This window comes from Muntiacus reevesi, chromosome 8, assembly GCF_963930625.1.
Source record: "Muntiacus reevesi chromosome 8, mMunRee1.1, whole genome shotgun sequence".
Lineage (NCBI taxonomy): Eukaryota > Metazoa > Chordata > Mammalia > Artiodactyla > Cervidae > Muntiacus > Muntiacus reevesi.
In genome coordinates this window covers 44,715,624-44,733,153 of record NC_089256.1, presented here as the reverse complement: position 1 = coordinate 44,733,153, position 17,530 = coordinate 44,715,624, and the positions used below count along the sequence as shown (strand labels likewise).

The following is a 17,530-nucleotide window of genomic DNA, read 5'->3' as shown; positions in this document are numbered from 1 at the left end:
GGGTACCTCTGATCACTAGTTTCTAATGGTGTGGGCCTGTTTCTGTACCACTAACAGTTCCCTGGGTACCAGCTGGATGTCCAGCAGTTCAGTTCAATTCGGTCACTGTCTACCTGGAAATAGCATCAAATCCCATAGGCTAAGGGCTCAGTCCCACAAGCCCCCAACTTCGGGCACTAGTTGCAAGCCCAGCTTATTAACTGTGCTTCTGGTCAACCAGCTGTAAATAAATTAGATTCCTATAACCCCCTCCTTGAGTTTGGTTAATTTGTTAGAGGAGCTAACAGAACTTAGAAAATGGTTTAGTCACTAGATTCCTGGCTTATTACAAAGGATATTAAAGGACACAGATCAACAGCCAGATGAAGAGATGTATAGGGCGAGGTTTGAAAGAAGAGGTGTGGAGCTTCTGTCCTTTGTAGGCTTGCCACTCTCCCCCAGTTTTCTTGTGATTACCAACCCAGAAGCTCTTTGAACCCTTCCTTTTGGGTTCCTGTGGAGGCTTCATTATATAGGCGCAGTTGATCAAATCATTGGCCATTGGTGATCAGTTATCTTTAGCCTCTTCCTCGAACCAGGAATTCAGGGAAGTGGAACTGAAAGTTCCAGCTCTCCTGTCACAGGATTGATTACCCCTGGCAACTAGCCTGCGTTCTTAGGTGACTTCAGGGTACTCCAAGACACTGTATTAGCGTAACTAAAGATAACCTGTCTCTCTCCTGAGAGAGCTCAATGTGTCCAGCTCTTTGTGATCCTTTGGACTGTAGTCCACCAGACTCCTCTGTCCATGGGATTTTTCAGGCAAGAATTCTGGAGTGGGTTGCCATTTCCTCCTCCAAGGGGTCTTCCTGACCCTGGAATCGAGCCTGCATCTGCTGCATATTCTTCATCAGCATATTCTTCACCAGCTGAGGCATATTCTTCACCATCTGAGCCATCTGGGAAGCCCGCCTTATCTCTGTTGGGAAGACCCAATTTATATTTCTTATTATAATATACAAGATTGTGTCCCCCTGTAAAACTGAATTCTTAGCCTATAAAAGAAGTAACCAAGTCATTTAGTAATGCTTGAAATTATGAACAAGGTTTAGATTCCTTATTCTAAATCCAATTTCAAACTGCTTGAATCTAGTATTAGAAAATGCAAGTCTTCTAGTCTCATAGGGAAGCTAAGAATAGCAGTCCAATCACAGGTTGGGTGGTCATGGTGACAGGTCCTCATCTTTAAGAGAAAGCCTTATGCATTCTAAAATACTGTATGTGAATTTATAATGGTTAAATGTTTATGTCTCACTTCTTCCTATGTTGAAAATTAAATAAACCTAAAACTATATTGGCCCATCTTTATTATAATAGTAGGTAAGCCAAAGTCAGCCTCAATGGAAAAGAAACCCAGCTGCGTTTTCAGAAATTTGATTTTTGTTAGCCCAAAGGCATTTGATTTTCAAGGTGACTTCTGAAGTAAATCAGCAGGTACATTGCCATAATGGAAAAGTATAACTTTTTCTTCTTTGAAGGTCACTGCTCTTACTGGTTAAAAAAAAAAAAGTAACCAATTATCCTTTCCTTATCCTGGTGCAGTTGTCCTTTCCTTCTCTCCTGGGAAGACCACTGAATAAGTATTAAGTGTATTAAGTAAAAATGAATGAGATTAAAAATGAGCTTTCTTTTTTCCCCTTTTAATTTAAGGATACAGAAATGTCTTTGGAAAATCAAGAAAATATTCTGATTGTTATCCCATTCAGGTGGCATGCTGGTTACTAGATCCAGATTCCAAGGAGCCGACTCTTCACAGCATAGTTTCCCGTTTTCTTCCTCATGAGCTTCCACTCCTGGAAGAGATAGAGACTGGCCAAGGAATTCAAAGCCTAGGGCTGAATGTCAGCACTGAGCATTCTGGACGATACAGAGCATCTGTAGAGTCCATTCTCATCTTCAACTCTATGAATGAACTTAATTCTTTGTTGAAGAAGGAAAACCTTCAAGGTAAAAAAACAGTTACTGGCATTTTTATGATATTGTAAGTCTGGGGATAGTTCTGTATTTAGTCACTCCGTCACAGGTGGATAAATTACACTTTTTTTTTTTTAATATAAGTTAAACGTTTTATGCAAACCCTTTCTTTTGATTGTCTAGTGCAGGAGTCAACATAATTTTTTCTGTAAAAAGCCAGATAGTGACTAGTTTTGGTTTTGTAGACTAGATGATCTCAATCAGGAATATTCAGCTCTGCCATCATAGCATGAAAGCAGCTATAGACAGCATGAAAATAAGTGTTCCAATAAATCTTTATTTACAAAAACAAACATCTGGCCCCAGATTGGCCATAGTTTGCTGAGCTCTGGCTTTACTATAGTGAGGTAAGTTAGAGCATTTTATTAATTTATTCCTAATTTTATGTTTGAATGTTATCAAATAGTTTTAGAAATATACTTAGTATGTATCTTTTATGGATTTAAAACAGTGAACTATTTTCTTTGTAGAATTCTTTAACAGTTTTTTTTTTCAGCAAAGTATATTCATGTGAATCTTTTTTTTTTTTTCCCCTTGTGAGAAATAGTGTGGATTTATTGTGCAGGCTGCTGGCCCAGATTGTCTATCTTGAATTCAGAGAGCATAATATATACTTAAGGTGAAAATGATGAAGTGAAACAAGGTTGGCTTCATTGTAAGGAGATGTAAACCATGGATTTATTGGCTGATTAATTAACATTACAAACAGGAGACTGACGAATTCACGAAGAGTAGGACTTGAATCTGCATTATTTATTTATGAGGGACCTTGGGCAAGCTACTTTAACTCTCTAAGTCTGGTTCTTATTTTGAAAGTGTTAAATGAGACAGAGAACTTAGTACTTGTCACACATTAGGCACTTGTTGCTGTTGTTCTTCAGTCGCTAAGTCGTGTCCGACTCTTTGCGACCCCATGGACTCCTGTGCACCAGGCTTCTCTGTCCTTCACCATCTCCTGGAGTTTGCTCAGACTCATTGAGTCGGTGATGCTATCCAACCGTCTTGTGCTCTGTCATCCCCTTCTCCTCCTGCCCTCAATCTTTCCCAGCATCAGGGTCTTTTCCAATGAGTTGATTCTTCACATCAGGCGTCAAAGTATTGGAGCTTCAACTTCAGCTTCAGGTCCTTTGAGTGAGTATTCAGGATTGTATTAGTTGATGATTATTATTACTTCTAGCACAAACCCTCTGTGTTGGTTATAAAGTTCTCCCTGATATTACTGGGATAAAATGATACAAAAGCTTATTTGCTTGCAGGAGACTTGATTAAGTGATGTTAATTAACAGCTCTTCAACAGGCATTGGAGTATTTCAAACTCAGCCTTTCTAAGCCAATGTAGGCAGATAAAGAAGTTGGAGTACACAGTACACCTTCCTCAGGACTCCTTCTACATTCATGGACAATAATGCTGAGTGAACATAGCTAATTCCCTCTTAGTCTGACTAGTCTGCCTCTAGGATAGGCATCCTGGGTAGTCTGTATAATTTCTAAACACTGACATTTGATGATGGTGATATGAATTAGTCTGTAATTTTTTAGACATTTATTGCCCATTACCAGATTTGTAAGTTTTTCAGTCTAATTGGGAGGGTATTGTTCCGTTACTTAAAAGATAATTTTTCACCTGTAAAAAAAAAAAAAGACTGACATTCCTTTTCAGAAAAGTGTAAGAAAGCCTCCAGATTTATAATTTTTAGCTTTCACAGTATGTTTTCTTTGTGCCTTCACAGCTTTTTTCCCATGCAAATTTTCAGAAGTGGGTCACCTAGAGGTGTTAAATGCATTCTTGTAAATAATGAGTAACTGTTAACTCACATTAACAACTTAGACATTTGTCTACCTGGGTCCTCCTCTTTCCTTATGCATCATAAGTTTTATGTTTATCATTCCCTTATTTTCTTAATATCTATAAGTCCAAAAATATATTGTTTGGTTTTGTTTGTTTTTGAACTTTATAAAACATCTGTCACACTATGTCTTTGTTTTACTTGCTCAGCATCATGTTAGGAAGATTCATGCATATTATTGCAAGTGTCTATAGTTTACTTATTTTCACTGCTGTGTAATGTATCACTGTGTGTGTATGCATGTGTGTGTATGTGCATGCACACTAAAATATATTTATCCATTTTCCCATTGATGAATGCTTAGATTGTCTCTTGTTTTGTTTTATTTTTTGTTCTGCTATACCAAATAGTTCTATATAAATATTCTTATAAATTTACATGTCTCCTGCTACATTGGGTAAGAATTTCTTTTGGCTATAGAATTGCTCCATCTTGGAAATAGGAGTATTCAACTTTTCAAGATTATGGTAGGCTGTTTTTCAGAATGGTTGTACAAAATTTGTCCTTTCAACAGCAATGTGAAAGAAATCTTGCTGATTACATTGTCTCTACTTTGCAAATTCATTGGTTGTAAAATGATTGTAATTTTTCTTTCAACTACTACTTTGACTTCTTTAATAACTGTTAAGTTATTCAGTTATATCTTTTTGATTATGTTTTAGTATCCTATATATTTTTAAAGCGTTTATCTAAAGGTATTGCTGATTCTTTTCTTTTTTATATCTCTGGTTTGTTCTGTCTTTTTTTTTCATAATATTATTGTTTAATCGCACTAGAAGTTTATCCAATTTTTCAGTGTTTTCAAAAAACTAATTTTTACCTTTGATCTTTCCTATTGTTTTTGTTTTCTGTTTCATTGATTTCTGTGAACTTTTATATAATCTCTTTTCTTCTAGTTCCCCTGACTTTATATGCAGTCCTTTTTCTAAATTCTTAAGTTTGATATTATGCTCATTACTTTTCAAATCATATTTTTCTTTTCTAATTTAAGTATTTAAGGCTATAATTTCGTCAAAGTTCTACTTTCATTATATCTTACAAGTTTTGACATGTAATGTTTTCGTTGTTTTATCCTAAATATTTAAAATTTTCTGGTGTGACTTTTTTAGATGAGTAAATTATAAGATTATTTTTAATTCTCAAATAGTTGAAAACTTATTTTATACTTTTATTATTACACTCAATCTCTATTGTGTTGCAGAGAATATCTTTGTATAATACCCATTCTTTGAAGTTCTTTGAGAATTGTTTTGTAACCTAAAACCTGAATTATTGTGTAAATGTTCTGTGTGCACATAAGAATATAGGTATACTAATTCTGGATGCAGACTTTTATAAAAGTCTATTAATTCAATGTTGTTTAAATCATCAGAAAATTATATCTAATTTTCCCTATAGTTCAGGCAATGTTAATTTTATAGCACATCTGAGACTACTTTATTAGGTGCATACAGGTTTAAATTGGTGTATTTTCCTGGTACATTAAATCTGTCATTATGTTTGACTAGCTCTACCACTAGTAGGATTTTTATTCTTAATCATCTGTTTTTTTGGAATGACTATGGCAGCATCAACTTTCTTTTGATTATTTGCCTGCCTCATACATCTTTTTTCTGTCTCTTTAAATCTTCTAGATTCTTATGCTTTAGATGTGTCTTATAAACAAAGTATAGCTTATTTCTTTTTCAGATTATCAGTTTTTTTCCACAAATTTGGCAATTTATAATAATTGATGTGTTTCTGTTCATTGTGATTATTGACATATCACACTTTCCTGCTGTTTTGTTTGTATTCATCTTGTTTGATTTTGTATGTAGTTTTTAAAAATTTATTTAATTTTTAATTGAAGGATAATTGCTTTACAGAATTTTGTTGTATTTTGTCAAACTTCTGATTTTGTATATAGTTTATTCATAGCTGTGCTCTGAGTCTAATGATTCTATAGCTGCAAGTCTTAGGGAATCAGTGGAGCGCTCCAGGGCTTGCTGGGTGGGGGATGCCTTCCTCTGGAAAGACTTTGCTCTGGCTTCAGCTTGTTACTAAACTACACTGCATTCAGGCCTGCATTAGCTTTTCTTGGGAGTTTTGGTTCAGAACAGGAGCCTGAGAATCAGCTTCTTCTCTTGCTACTCCAAAGATATGTTATCCCCTCAACCTTTTTGGGATAAGACTTCATTCACTTTGTAGCCCTATTTCTTCCTACTGTCTGTGAATCCAGGCTGGCTTCCTATCATTCTTGACTCCTCTTTTTTTGACCCTCGTTCCTTGTTTCTCTAGTTGCATATTCCATGAATTTCTGCTCTGACTCCACGCCTGTGAAACCAGGCTCTGACTGCCCATATCTTCTGACCGTCAGAGGCTAGTAAGCTCTCACTTGATTGTTTGCTTTTGGTGGTAGTTAACAGGTATCATTTTGGATTTCTCCTACTGATTGAGACCAGGAGTGCCTTAACGAATGTGTGTGTGTGGAACTGGAGAAGACAGGCCAGGGTTACACAGAGTCCTAGTGACCCATAACACTGGAAGTAGAAATCTTTGCTGTGGATTTTTTTTCTTAATAAATTTAGGATAGCATTTCCCATAGAGTGTTCTATGAACACTCACTTTTCACGATGTTAATAAATATTAAACATATAAAGGGCTTTATAGTCAAATATTTCAGTCTTTTGATTAAAACAAACATTAAAATAGCTGTCTTTGTTCAGTTCTACTCAGAGCCTTTGATATATTAACAGGCATCGTGAACATGTAAGAGTACTATATAAATGCTGAAATTCATAGTATACAGTGTCTTTCAATCCCAGCCTTTCTTAGAGTATTTTTGAGACTAATATGCTAATGAACATACTAGGGAAACTGACTTAGAATGAATATTTTGTTGAGAAATGTCAGCAGATGGAAAAATACTCTGATTTCTTATTTTAGGAGTCTTACTTACCCTTTCCTCTTAGAACACTGGAAAGTATAAAACCTTTATATTTAGCTTTGTGCAAACCTGCATGCCATGGGACCAGGAGTGTTGGAAATCATTTTGGGGAATTAACCTTTTATAGTCAGCTTAGCAAATAAAATTGGCTACCTTGTTTTTTACTAAGAGTAGGAACAGAAACATCATCTTGGGAGAAATGAAGTCACTTACAATTCAGACTATCCATCAGGTTGCCTGTTTTACTCTCTGAATAGACACAGATAGTAGTCCAAAGCTTAAATGGAAAAGTGGAAAGTACTTTAATACCTTTCACTGATGGTTTGAGAATGTATATAGGTAATGATACTGAACTAGTCACTTAGCTGGTGAATTAATGGTTTTTGCTTTCTTTGTTTTTTTTTTCTTCCAGATGTTTTCTGTAAAGTGGAAATGCCCTCCCAGTACTGCCTAGCCTTGCTAGAACTAAATGGAATTGGCTTTAGTACAGCAGAATGTGAAAGTCAGAAACACATAATGCAAGCCAAACTGGATGCAATTGAGATGCAGGCCTATCAACTAGCTGGCCATAGTTTTTCCTTCACCAGCTCAGATGACATTGCTGAGGTTGTATAATGGGAATGGAGAATTTAGAAAGTCATTTTCAGAGCAAAAAAATGGTTTGTGTGTATATATTTCATAAATGTGTTTACCTAAACACCAAAGGTCAATAAAATAAAACAGTTGGTTAACCAGAATACTTTGGAGATGTATTCCAATGTCTCCTTTGTATGTTTTTATTTATGAATAGGAAGGTAGTGAAGAAGTATCCTAGAAAGTGTGTTTCACGAGATTTGCCTGGTACAGAAGAAGCACTCAGTAAATGTTATGCAGATGAGATCTGTAATAGTAGTTGTATAACAGTGTAGATGTTTCTCCATGAAGTTAGTCATTTCATGAACTTTCACTCCTTCCTTACTGCAAAATTAGATACTTTTCTTAGATGTTAGTGAAAAAGGACTCTTTGCTTTTTTAACCTACAATATTTTTATCGCCTTATGTAAGTTTATACATAGTTTGCCCTTTTCTCCCCCAATAGTTTGTATTGTGTTCTTTCCCCATACTCCACAAGGCGTGGTTGAGTTGTTTTGGGAGAGTTACCGATAGATGGGTGCTTATACTTGATAGCTTTGAAGTTTTGTTGTTTTCTAGATGTGATTCAGTTTTATAGCATGTTGGTAAATATTTTAGAGACTCTTCTATTTATTCCTTAACTCCTTGACTTTGGGCCACTTTATCAACCCTTTCAGTTCAGTTCAGTTCAGTTCAATGGTATGGACCTAACAGAAGCAGAAGATAATAAGAAGAGGTGGCAAAAAGATCAACCCTTTACATCTCAGTAAAATACTTCATAGTAGAAATACCTCATGGAGTTGTGAGAAATAAAAAATAAATGTAAAATACTCACAGCAATACCTGTATGAAAGTAAATATTCAATAAATATGTAAAGGGCATAAAAATGACTCCCCTTTTAAGCCACAGAGTGATGTGTTTTTAAAAAATGAGAAACTAGCTAATCTTGTTCAGTTGCTAAGTCATGTCTGACTCTGTGACCTCTTGGACTGTATGTAGCACACCAGGCTTCTCTGTCTTCCACTGTCTCCTCGAGTTTGCTCAAATTTGTGTTCATTGAGTCAGTGATGCTGTCTAACTTATCTTAATGAAAGAATATAAATGAATGAGTTGAGAGAGTAGATAGTGTTTTGAATTGCTTAAGATGGAACCCCTCTAGTATGAACTAGTGAGTTTTAGGTATCCATGTTTTAGGGAACTTCCTCTCCCCTAGACCCTAGATCTCTGTTCCTTGTAAGCCTTCTTTCTTTAGTGGGTGCTTACTGGCCACTTTCTAGCTTTTGTTATTGCTACATTGGACCCTCTCCTGGCTTTTTGTTCAGGGATTCTCAGGATGTAGCTTTGTAGTTGTGGAATTAAATGGCTTTTTGGATCCCTTCCTACTTCAGTGTTCTCTGATTTTTGTGATCACACAATAGCCACAAAGGCTCCCATGCCTATCCTCTATGGGACTTAAATGATCAAGCAGCCACCTTGGTTACCATATCAAGAAGTATTTGGGTGAACTTAAAATCCTCAGAGCCACTGAAGTCTTATTGCCAATAGTTTATTTGTTGTTCAGCACAAAATATATGTTCTTGTGTTTGATTATTAAGAGCCTGGTGTTAGAATTAACCTGACATTGACTAAATTAGGGTATGGACAGTCTACCTCAGATTTTTATTGCCATTACTTATTAAATGTGTTAATTCCAAATTGTCCAAAAAAAAATTCTTTCAACTCATGTTGAACTATATAGATTCTTTTCTTGAATACTTTAAAAAATGTTTTCTGAATGATAATACTTGTGATTTGATTCTTGACTGAAAGAGCTTACATTTTTTGCAGGTTTTATTTTTGGAACTAAAGTTGCCACCAAATGGAGAGGAAAAAAACCAAGGCATCAGGAAAACTTTGGGTTCTACCAGAAGAGGAAATGAGAATGGACGGAAGCTAAGGCTGGGAAAACAGTTCAGCACTAGTAAGGTGCTCTTTGGGGCAGTCACAGGGCGGAATCTGAACTTCTGTTAGCGTTAGGCTTCTTGAAAGAATGCTGATGCGATCAAAATCCAACATAGTCCACCATTTGACTTTATCTAGACAAACAAATTGATTTCTGGTTCAGCTGCCAACACACACTGTGGAGACATTCCAGAATGGAAAATCTGGACCATAATCTGACTTAACAGTATGTCCTTCCTATCATTAAAAGAGTATGTAAAAGTTTGTAAATTCAGACCTATATAGACATATTTAATTAATGATATGCACTACTCTTGGACCAACATGCCCTACTCTCAGACTGCAGAATATAGTTTTTGTAGTTAAATGAACATGAACAAAAGTATGGAAGAATTTAAAAAATAAAGAAAAAGTTAATATAATTTTTTTTTAAATTCAAGAGCAAAACAGTAAGTTTTCCATGAATTTATTTTGCGAATATAATCTGTTAATTTCAAAGTAAAATTTAATCACAACTCACGGAAACTGTATGCATGGACCAAAAGAGAGAAAACGCTTAATTTTACATTTTTACTAAATGAATTATCAATGGAAAATAAGAATTGAAAGTACAGCCACATGGAGAGACCAGTCCAAGTTGCCATCCTGTATAGGTTCCTCCCCCAACCTTGCATTTCTCATGGGGTCTTAGTTCCCTAGAAACCAGGGATCGAACCTGTGACCCCTGCATTGAAGTGTGGAGTCTTAACTATTGGATTGCTAGGGAGGTCACATTCTGTAGAATTTTGACCATAATGTTATTAACTATGACTTGCCTCCCCCGGGGAAGTTTCCATAGCTTCATTCTGTAGCAAAACTTATTTGATTGCATTACCCTTTTATCTCACAAGTTTTTATCCTTAATGGTTCATTGAAATTCTGTAGCATAGAAAATTCAAAGTTTTAAAAATAGATTTCCTTGATACAAAATCCATGAAAGTATTATGGCAAAAAGGAAAAAAAAAAGGCAACTGGGAAACTTATAATCACATGAGCAATGGGGGAGGAAAGTGTAAAGAAAAAAGATGAGGTAAACACTTGGGTAGGGGGTGGGAAGCAGCTACTTTGCTAAGTTCTAAATTGATATCACTCAACATTAACATATTTACATTTAATAATCTATAGTTATTGTGGATTTATCATTATGGTGATTTCTAAAAAAAATAGTAATTTTATAATAGTAAAGTTGAGTTAGATACAGGAGTTACCAAATTTAATTTTGAGACTTTAATTTTTGCTTAAAAGAGATTCTAGTTTGCTATGGAATTTGGACAAGAGTCTGATCTTACTTTATTATAATTTTTTTTGCAGGATGTTTTAAATAAATTAAGGGCTTTACATCCTTTACCAGGCTTGATCTTAGAGTGGAGAAGAATCACTAATGCTATTACCAAAGTGGTCTTTCCCCTGCAGCGGGAAAAACGTCTGAATCCTTTTCTTGGAATGGAAAGAATCTATCCTGTATCACAATCACACACTGCTACAGGTAATGAGAAATCTTAATGTGGATAATATCCAGGTTTGCGAAAAATATTCTTATGTAATATTTGCTTATGATGACCAAGGAATTCAAGTGTTCATCATTGGTTTCGGTGAAGTTTTATAAACATGAAAGACATGTGATTGCTAAGTCGCTTTAGTCGTGTCTGACTCCTTGTGATTCTATGGCCTGCGGCCTGCCAGGCTCCTCTGTTCATTGAATTTTCCAGGCAAGAACGCTGGAGTGGGTTGCCATTTCCTCCTCCAGGGTCTCTTCCCAACCCAGGATTTGCACCCATGTCTCTTGCATTGGCAGGTGGGTCCTTTGCCACTTGTGCCACCTAGGAAGCCCAGTACTGCATCCAAAGCATGGATGGATATTACCTAGATAAAGAGATGAAATTTAGTCTAAAGATACAGTTCCTTCTTTCAAGTACCCTATAGAATAACTTGGATGTCTGAGATTGGATGTGAGTATACCCAGGAATTAAATCTTTATTTGAATTAATGATCTTATCTGACTTTAGTCCCAGCCCTCTCCTGAATCGCCTAGGAATCTCTCCAGGTTGAATCTATATAGAGCTGTGTGGCATCTGTATAATAAGGAGTGTCTTATTTTGTTGAATCAAGAGAAGAAAGCGGTAGAGTCCATTGTGTGTCTCTCTTGGGATAAGTATGCATGTAATCTCATGAAGGAAAAAAACATTCTTTTTCTAGGTAGTGTACAACTCTACATATTTGCCAAAATGCAATGTGCAGTAGAAGAAAGGGCAGCATTATCTCCTTCATAGAGGAGGCATTTTAGTTTGGTGGTGTGGAATGTGGGCTTTGATACCACATTTTCACAAGGTTTGAATCTTGGTGCTTTGAATCTTTAGTCAAGGTACTTAACCTCTCAGTGCCTAAGTTTCCTCATGTATGAAACAAAATAATGAGAGTCCTACCTCACTGGGTGATCCTGAGGATTAAATAGGCCAGTATATGTAAAGTATTTAGAATAGTGCAGGGTACATTATCAGTTGTTATTATTGAGACTAAGGGCACCATCAGGAGCTGCTTTTCTCTCTGCTTGCTTAGTCTCTTCTAAACAGTTTCTCTTTCTCTTCTTCCCTATTTAGCTAACTTCTTGGTGCTTCTGCCTGTTTCTTGCACTGTTTTAAATTTCATTTTGAAACATGCTAATGCTATAAACTTAATAAATCCTTGTTGGTAAAGAAACAAAGTCAACCGAGAGTTTTCAAAGCAAATTTATTTGTTGCTTATAAAGCAGAAAATCATCAATTCCTTGTTTTTCTGATTGGTTTTCATTATACCATGCCTGCACTTAAAGAATATTTTAGAAATAGAAGCTTATGTTAGTAAAGTCTATCATTATAGAATTCATCTTCGTGAAACTGTTCATGTCTTGTAATTTATTTTTGCCATTTTATTTGTCCACCAGTTCTACCTCATTAATTCAAACACTAGACCTGAATATTAAGTATTATCATAGAAAAGAAGACAGTGTACTTAAAAAGAATGTTAAGTATTATCATAGAAAAGCAGGTAGAAAGAGACTTGGATTCTTTCCTGTGCTACTTGGTGCTGCTGCTGCTAGGACACTTCAGTCGTGTCTGACTCTGTGCTACCCCATAGACGGCAGCCCACCAGGCTCCCCCGTCCCTGGGATTCTCCAGGCAAGAACACTGGAGTGGGTTGCCATTTCCTTCGCCAGTGCATGAAAGTGAAAGTGAAAGTGAAGTCGAGTCTGACTTGTAGCGACCCCATGGGCTGCAGCCTACCAGACTCCTCCGTCCTTGGGATTTTCTAGGCAAGAGTACTAGAGTGGGCTGGTGCTACTTGTTAGCTTTGGAAAATTGAATAGGCCATTTAATGCTAATAAGTATGTTAATATCTACCATTAAATGAGCGCTAATTTTTGCTAAAATTAAATAACAAAGGCATAATATTAAGAGTTTATTCAGTAAAACTGTATCTGAGATACTTAAAATGTCTGATTCATCAAAAGAAGATGCAATTATATACAGAAACTGGTAGAGAGCCTGCTACAATGAAGAGTATCATAAAACAGAATTTTTATCTCACTATATGTGTATTATAAAAACAGTGGTAACAATTACCCAAATTTTTTGAACACCACTTGTGTTTTTGGAAAATTCATCCAATAAGTAGATAAATAAAATGTGAAATATTTAGGGGAAAATAAAGCCACAAGCATTAAATCAAATTGGTTTCTGTTTCCTAGAAAATTTATTAGCCACCTGATTCTGGTTTCTAGCCATGTCAGTGCTATCTGCCATTGATTCTCACGATAGGTGAGGAGGAGGAGGAGAACTGGCCAGGTGGTTGCCTAGAATGTCGGGCTGTGCTCGCCGTCCCTCACTGCTGCCCTGTCTCCTGCCTCAGTTAGCTCCTGGGGCCCCAGCTGTCCCTGCTCAGGACTCAGCTGCCCTTCTGCTTCAGGTCTTTCTGTGTCTTGTGCATTCCTGGCTTTTAAAGTCCTTGACGGTCATTCCTCCTAAGACCCATTTGATTTGTCTTTTACTCATGTAACTGCTAGTGTTTTATAGTGCTAACTTATGGTACTTGTTTAGGTGTGGGAATAGTATGATTTATCATATTACTTTTTATCATGGGATTGTTTCTGTAGAAGTTAATACAAAACTCTGTATTATAGCTGATTCATATATTCACTTACATTGAGATTGTTCTTTAGTTTAAAAATAATAGAGCATGGATTTTAGGATAATTCAGAAATAGTATTTTTGTTAAAATAAATGTCAGATTTCCCCTCCTCCCTTACCCCTCTAATTTTTTTTTTTTTACCCCTCTAATTTTATGTCTTCATTCTGCTTGATTTTAGGACGAATAACCTTTATAGAGCCAAATATTCAGAATGTACCAAGAGATTTTGAGATAAAAATGCCAACAGTAGTAGAGGAAAGTCCACCTTCCCAAGCTCTAGGCAAAGGCCTACTTCCTATGGGCAGGTAAACTCTTGTTTGTCTTCATTTGTGATAATATACTTTTGGGGATATGAATGGCTCAAATGTCTTTATTTGTTTTAATATACTTTTGGGAATATGAATGGCTCAAAAACAGCCTATTGGGTAAAATAATGAAATAGTTTAATTTTCTGTTCTAGGCATACACATTTCTATTCCGAGCACTACCCATTCAAATCCTGAGTCTGTCTATAAAGAAACTAGTTGGCAGTAAAAAGCTGAAATCCTGGGTGCCTAATTAAATCAACCAGCACTGAATGCTCCTTTGTTAGGTATTAAAGGGACAAGTTTAGTAATGTCTGAAATATCTCCCTTCCTGACATCTCCATCTGCTCAGATGAATGTGCTCAGAAAAAGCACAGATCATTTCTATTAGATACGATCTATGAGATTTATTGAGTTGAGTGAAGCAGTTTGTAGGAAAGGTTATTACAGAAATACCTTACGTCTTGTTCAATTGAATGTTTCCTGAACAAGGTCTAGTATCTTTATTAAACTTTAAAGTGGGTTTCAAAAAAGGCTTTTACATTTCTTAGATGGAAATACTGACTTACTGAAAAGCTCAGACCCTTTTCATATGTTTGAGACTGCCTCATGTCCAACTGATGGATGTTTTTTGCATCAACAGAGGAGGAAAAAAGAAGAGCTGTGGCATGAATGCTGGGCACCAGGCAAAGATGGAAGAGAGAGCCTCAGACAGAGGAATGCCCATCTCGGTTAGCATGCGACATGCCTTTGTGCCTTTCACAGGTAAGGTGACTGATGATGGTTTTGAGCTTCTTATTGCTGTGGGAATGGTTTTCAAAGCACTGATAAAACAAATTATGAATAAGACTCAGAGGAATGCATTGTTTCCTCCTTGTTTCCTCTCTTTGGTGGAGCCTATTTTTCCCTTTTGTATTGCCAGATTTGTAACAGTCACTCATAATTGTCTTCATGATCTGCTCTGTGGGAAACTTCTGGGGCGTTTGCTCAGCATCCTGCTGAAATCATGTTATCCTCAGTCTCTGTCAACCTTTTTGTAGAATCCAATGAATTTTGTTAGTCCTCATCCTCTTCGACTTCTCTACAGCATTTGTCATTCTGTGAACCCTCTGTTTCCTCAGTTTTTCTCCTCCCTTGACTTCTAAAGGCACTTTTTTTTTTGGGTCTCTTTTTAACTTGTTTTGCTCTTTTGTTTCTTCTGCAGTTCTCCCCACAGCTGCTTCCTGTTGCATGGGGTAGCCCTCAAGGCTGTCTTATTTCTGTCTGACCTCTCCTCAGCACTCATCATCAAAACCTTAAGTCATGATCTAACTCCCAAAGCATCAGCCCTATTAGTACACATATTTGCTCTTTTATCTTTTGCCATCTGGCAGGTCTGGGTGAGTGCAGTTAACCAGCTGAATTTATTTAGTTCTGTCAGAAGTTTATATTCTAAGGGTAAAATCATGTCTATGATAGTGTTATTGCCATTGGACAGTTTTCAGTTTTGCTTTTTAAGTATGAATTACCAGCATTTTACCATCTTAACTGTGTTAAAGTTTTAAGTTCTGTGGTATTAAGAACATTCATGTTGTGGTGCAACCGTTACCACCTTATCTCCAGCACTTGTCATTTTCCCCAAATGAAACTCTGTACCCATTAAATATAACTCTGCCCCCTAACTACCACAGCCCATGGCAACCACCATTCTATCTAGAATTTGACCATTCTCTATACTTCATATAAATGAAATCATATAATATTTGTACTTTTGTGCCAGGCTTATTTCACTTAGCATGTCTTCAAGGTTTATTCATGTTATAGCATTTGTGTCAGAATTTTCTTTTTTTAAGGCTGAATAATATTTCATGGTATATATTTATTCTTACTTAGGTAATAAGATTGTGTTTAACACAACATACTTTATACTGCTTTTGTTTAAAATTTTAAAATTGATTGGCCTCCAACTAATAAAATAATATTAAAAAAAATAATAAATAAAATTTTAAAATTATGGTTATTTAAATGTATATGGATTTAACCTGAAAAATCTCTGCCAATTGAATACAGTGTTTAGTTAACTATCTAGAGTAAGTATTGATGTATGGTTGGATTTAAGTCTATTGTCTTGTCATTTGTATTTTGTTCTATCTGTTCTTTATTCTTTTTTAAAAACTATAAATGACTTTTTATTATTGTTTTATTTCTATCTTTTAAATTCTGTCTTAGATACTTTGGAGTTTACAATATGCAATACATCACAGACTAGCTTCAAATAATTTTATACTGCTTCATCCATAATTTACATTATGGATGTTTTTTCCATTTCCCTTTTCTAGTAATAGGTTTAGCTCCTATGACTATTATAAACTTGCTGTGTAGTTGTTTTGAGAGGGCATATGAATGTTTCTTTCTCCACAGCCTTGCCACAGAATGTGCTGTCCAACCTCTGGATTTTTGCAAGATAAGTAGAAAAAGATTGCTTCTTATTATAGATTTAATTTGCATTTCTTTTATTGTCAATGAAGTTAAGCATTCTTTAATATGTTTAAGGTTCTTTTGTTTTTATTTATGTGAACTGCTCATTTATATTTGGTTCTTGATTGCACCTCTTTTTTGTAATATAGCAATGAGTCCTTTGTGGTATCAGTTGCAAATATTTTTCTAATTTTTCTTTAACCTGGCTTTTATTTATTTTGTTTTTTCCATAGATAAATTTCTAGTCCCTACATAAATTATTTGAATCCCCTTAATTACTCTTCTGAACATACAGACCACCTGACTTGTTTTTGTTGAACAACTTTATTTTTAAAGCAAAGTACACATTTCTTTCCTGCTCCCTTAAGATGCACACACATTAGGAACTAGTTTCTTTATTCACTCATCATTCATTCAGTTAACATCCATTTGTTCTGACCTGTTAGGTACCAGGAACTGTGTATTTCTATAGAATGCAATGGAAGATTAAGTATCCTGTCCCTAGTGGCTAAGTGTTATGTGGGAGAGGCATGAAAGAACCTCTCTGACATTTATATTATGTAAGTGTTATAGGAACACTGAGGAAAGCACTACCACAGTGGTTGAGGGGCAGAGGTCAAAGGTGGCTTTATATATATTACATACCTTTGCAAGCTAAGTAGAAAAAATTTTTACATGTTACAGAACTGAACTGAGTCAAGTTAAGAGTAAGATTTTAGCTTTTGGATGCATGATCTCAAGGTTCTTTGTTGGAACTGAACTTCTGTCATCCTGCTCAGTACTTGGTTTTGTCTTTGTGCCAACTTTTCTAAAATCATTTGTTTCAGGTGGTTTAATATTAGCTGCTGATTACTCTCAACTTGAGCTGAGGATCTTGGCTCATTTATCCCACGATCATCGTCTCATTCAAGTGCTAAACACTGGAGCTGATGTTTTCAAGAGTATTGCAGCTGAATGGAAGATGATTGAGCTAGAGTCTGTTGGAGATAATCTGAGACAACAAGCAAAGCAGGTAGTCTTTAGTGAACATACTTAACATAAATGGAGAGAATTTTACTGATGCAGAAAATTTTTTTAACTGCCTCAGTCATTTGCATTTGAGAAGTGATTTCTCCCTGTTTGGATTTTTCATGACATTCATCTGAGCCTGTCTCACGATATTCATATATTCCTTTGTAGAGTCAATGTAAAGAATCCAATAGACTTAGTCTGAAGCTACTTAGTA

General features: G+C 35.8%; 1 protein-coding gene across 7 annotated transcripts in view; it reads left to right on the top strand.

The window, feature by feature from the left end:
- The window catches only part of POLQ (DNA polymerase theta), a 143,972-nt gene that overhangs the window by 103,939 nt on the left and 22,503 nt on the right, over positions 1–17,530 (top strand). For 4 of the 7 annotated variants that reach the window (XM_065943523.1, XM_065943522.1, XM_065943525.1 and 1 more), the window contains 7 exons: positions 1,746–1,986; positions 7,199–7,392; positions 9,227–9,364; positions 10,691–10,865; positions 13,722–13,848; positions 14,492–14,613; positions 17,133–17,317. In XM_065943523.1, the coding sequence (XP_065799595.1) occupies positions 1,746–1,986; positions 7,199–7,392; positions 9,227–9,364; positions 10,691–10,865; positions 13,722–13,848; positions 14,492–14,613; positions 17,133–17,317 (1,182 nt within the window). Of the gene's footprint in view, positions 1–1,745; positions 1,987–7,198; positions 7,446–9,226; positions 9,365–10,690; positions 10,866–13,721; positions 13,849–14,491; positions 14,614–16,248; positions 17,038–17,132; positions 17,318–17,530 lie in introns of those variants that run through there. The other 3 variants (XM_065943524.1, XM_065943527.1, XM_065943529.1) reach the window with 3 other exon arrangements.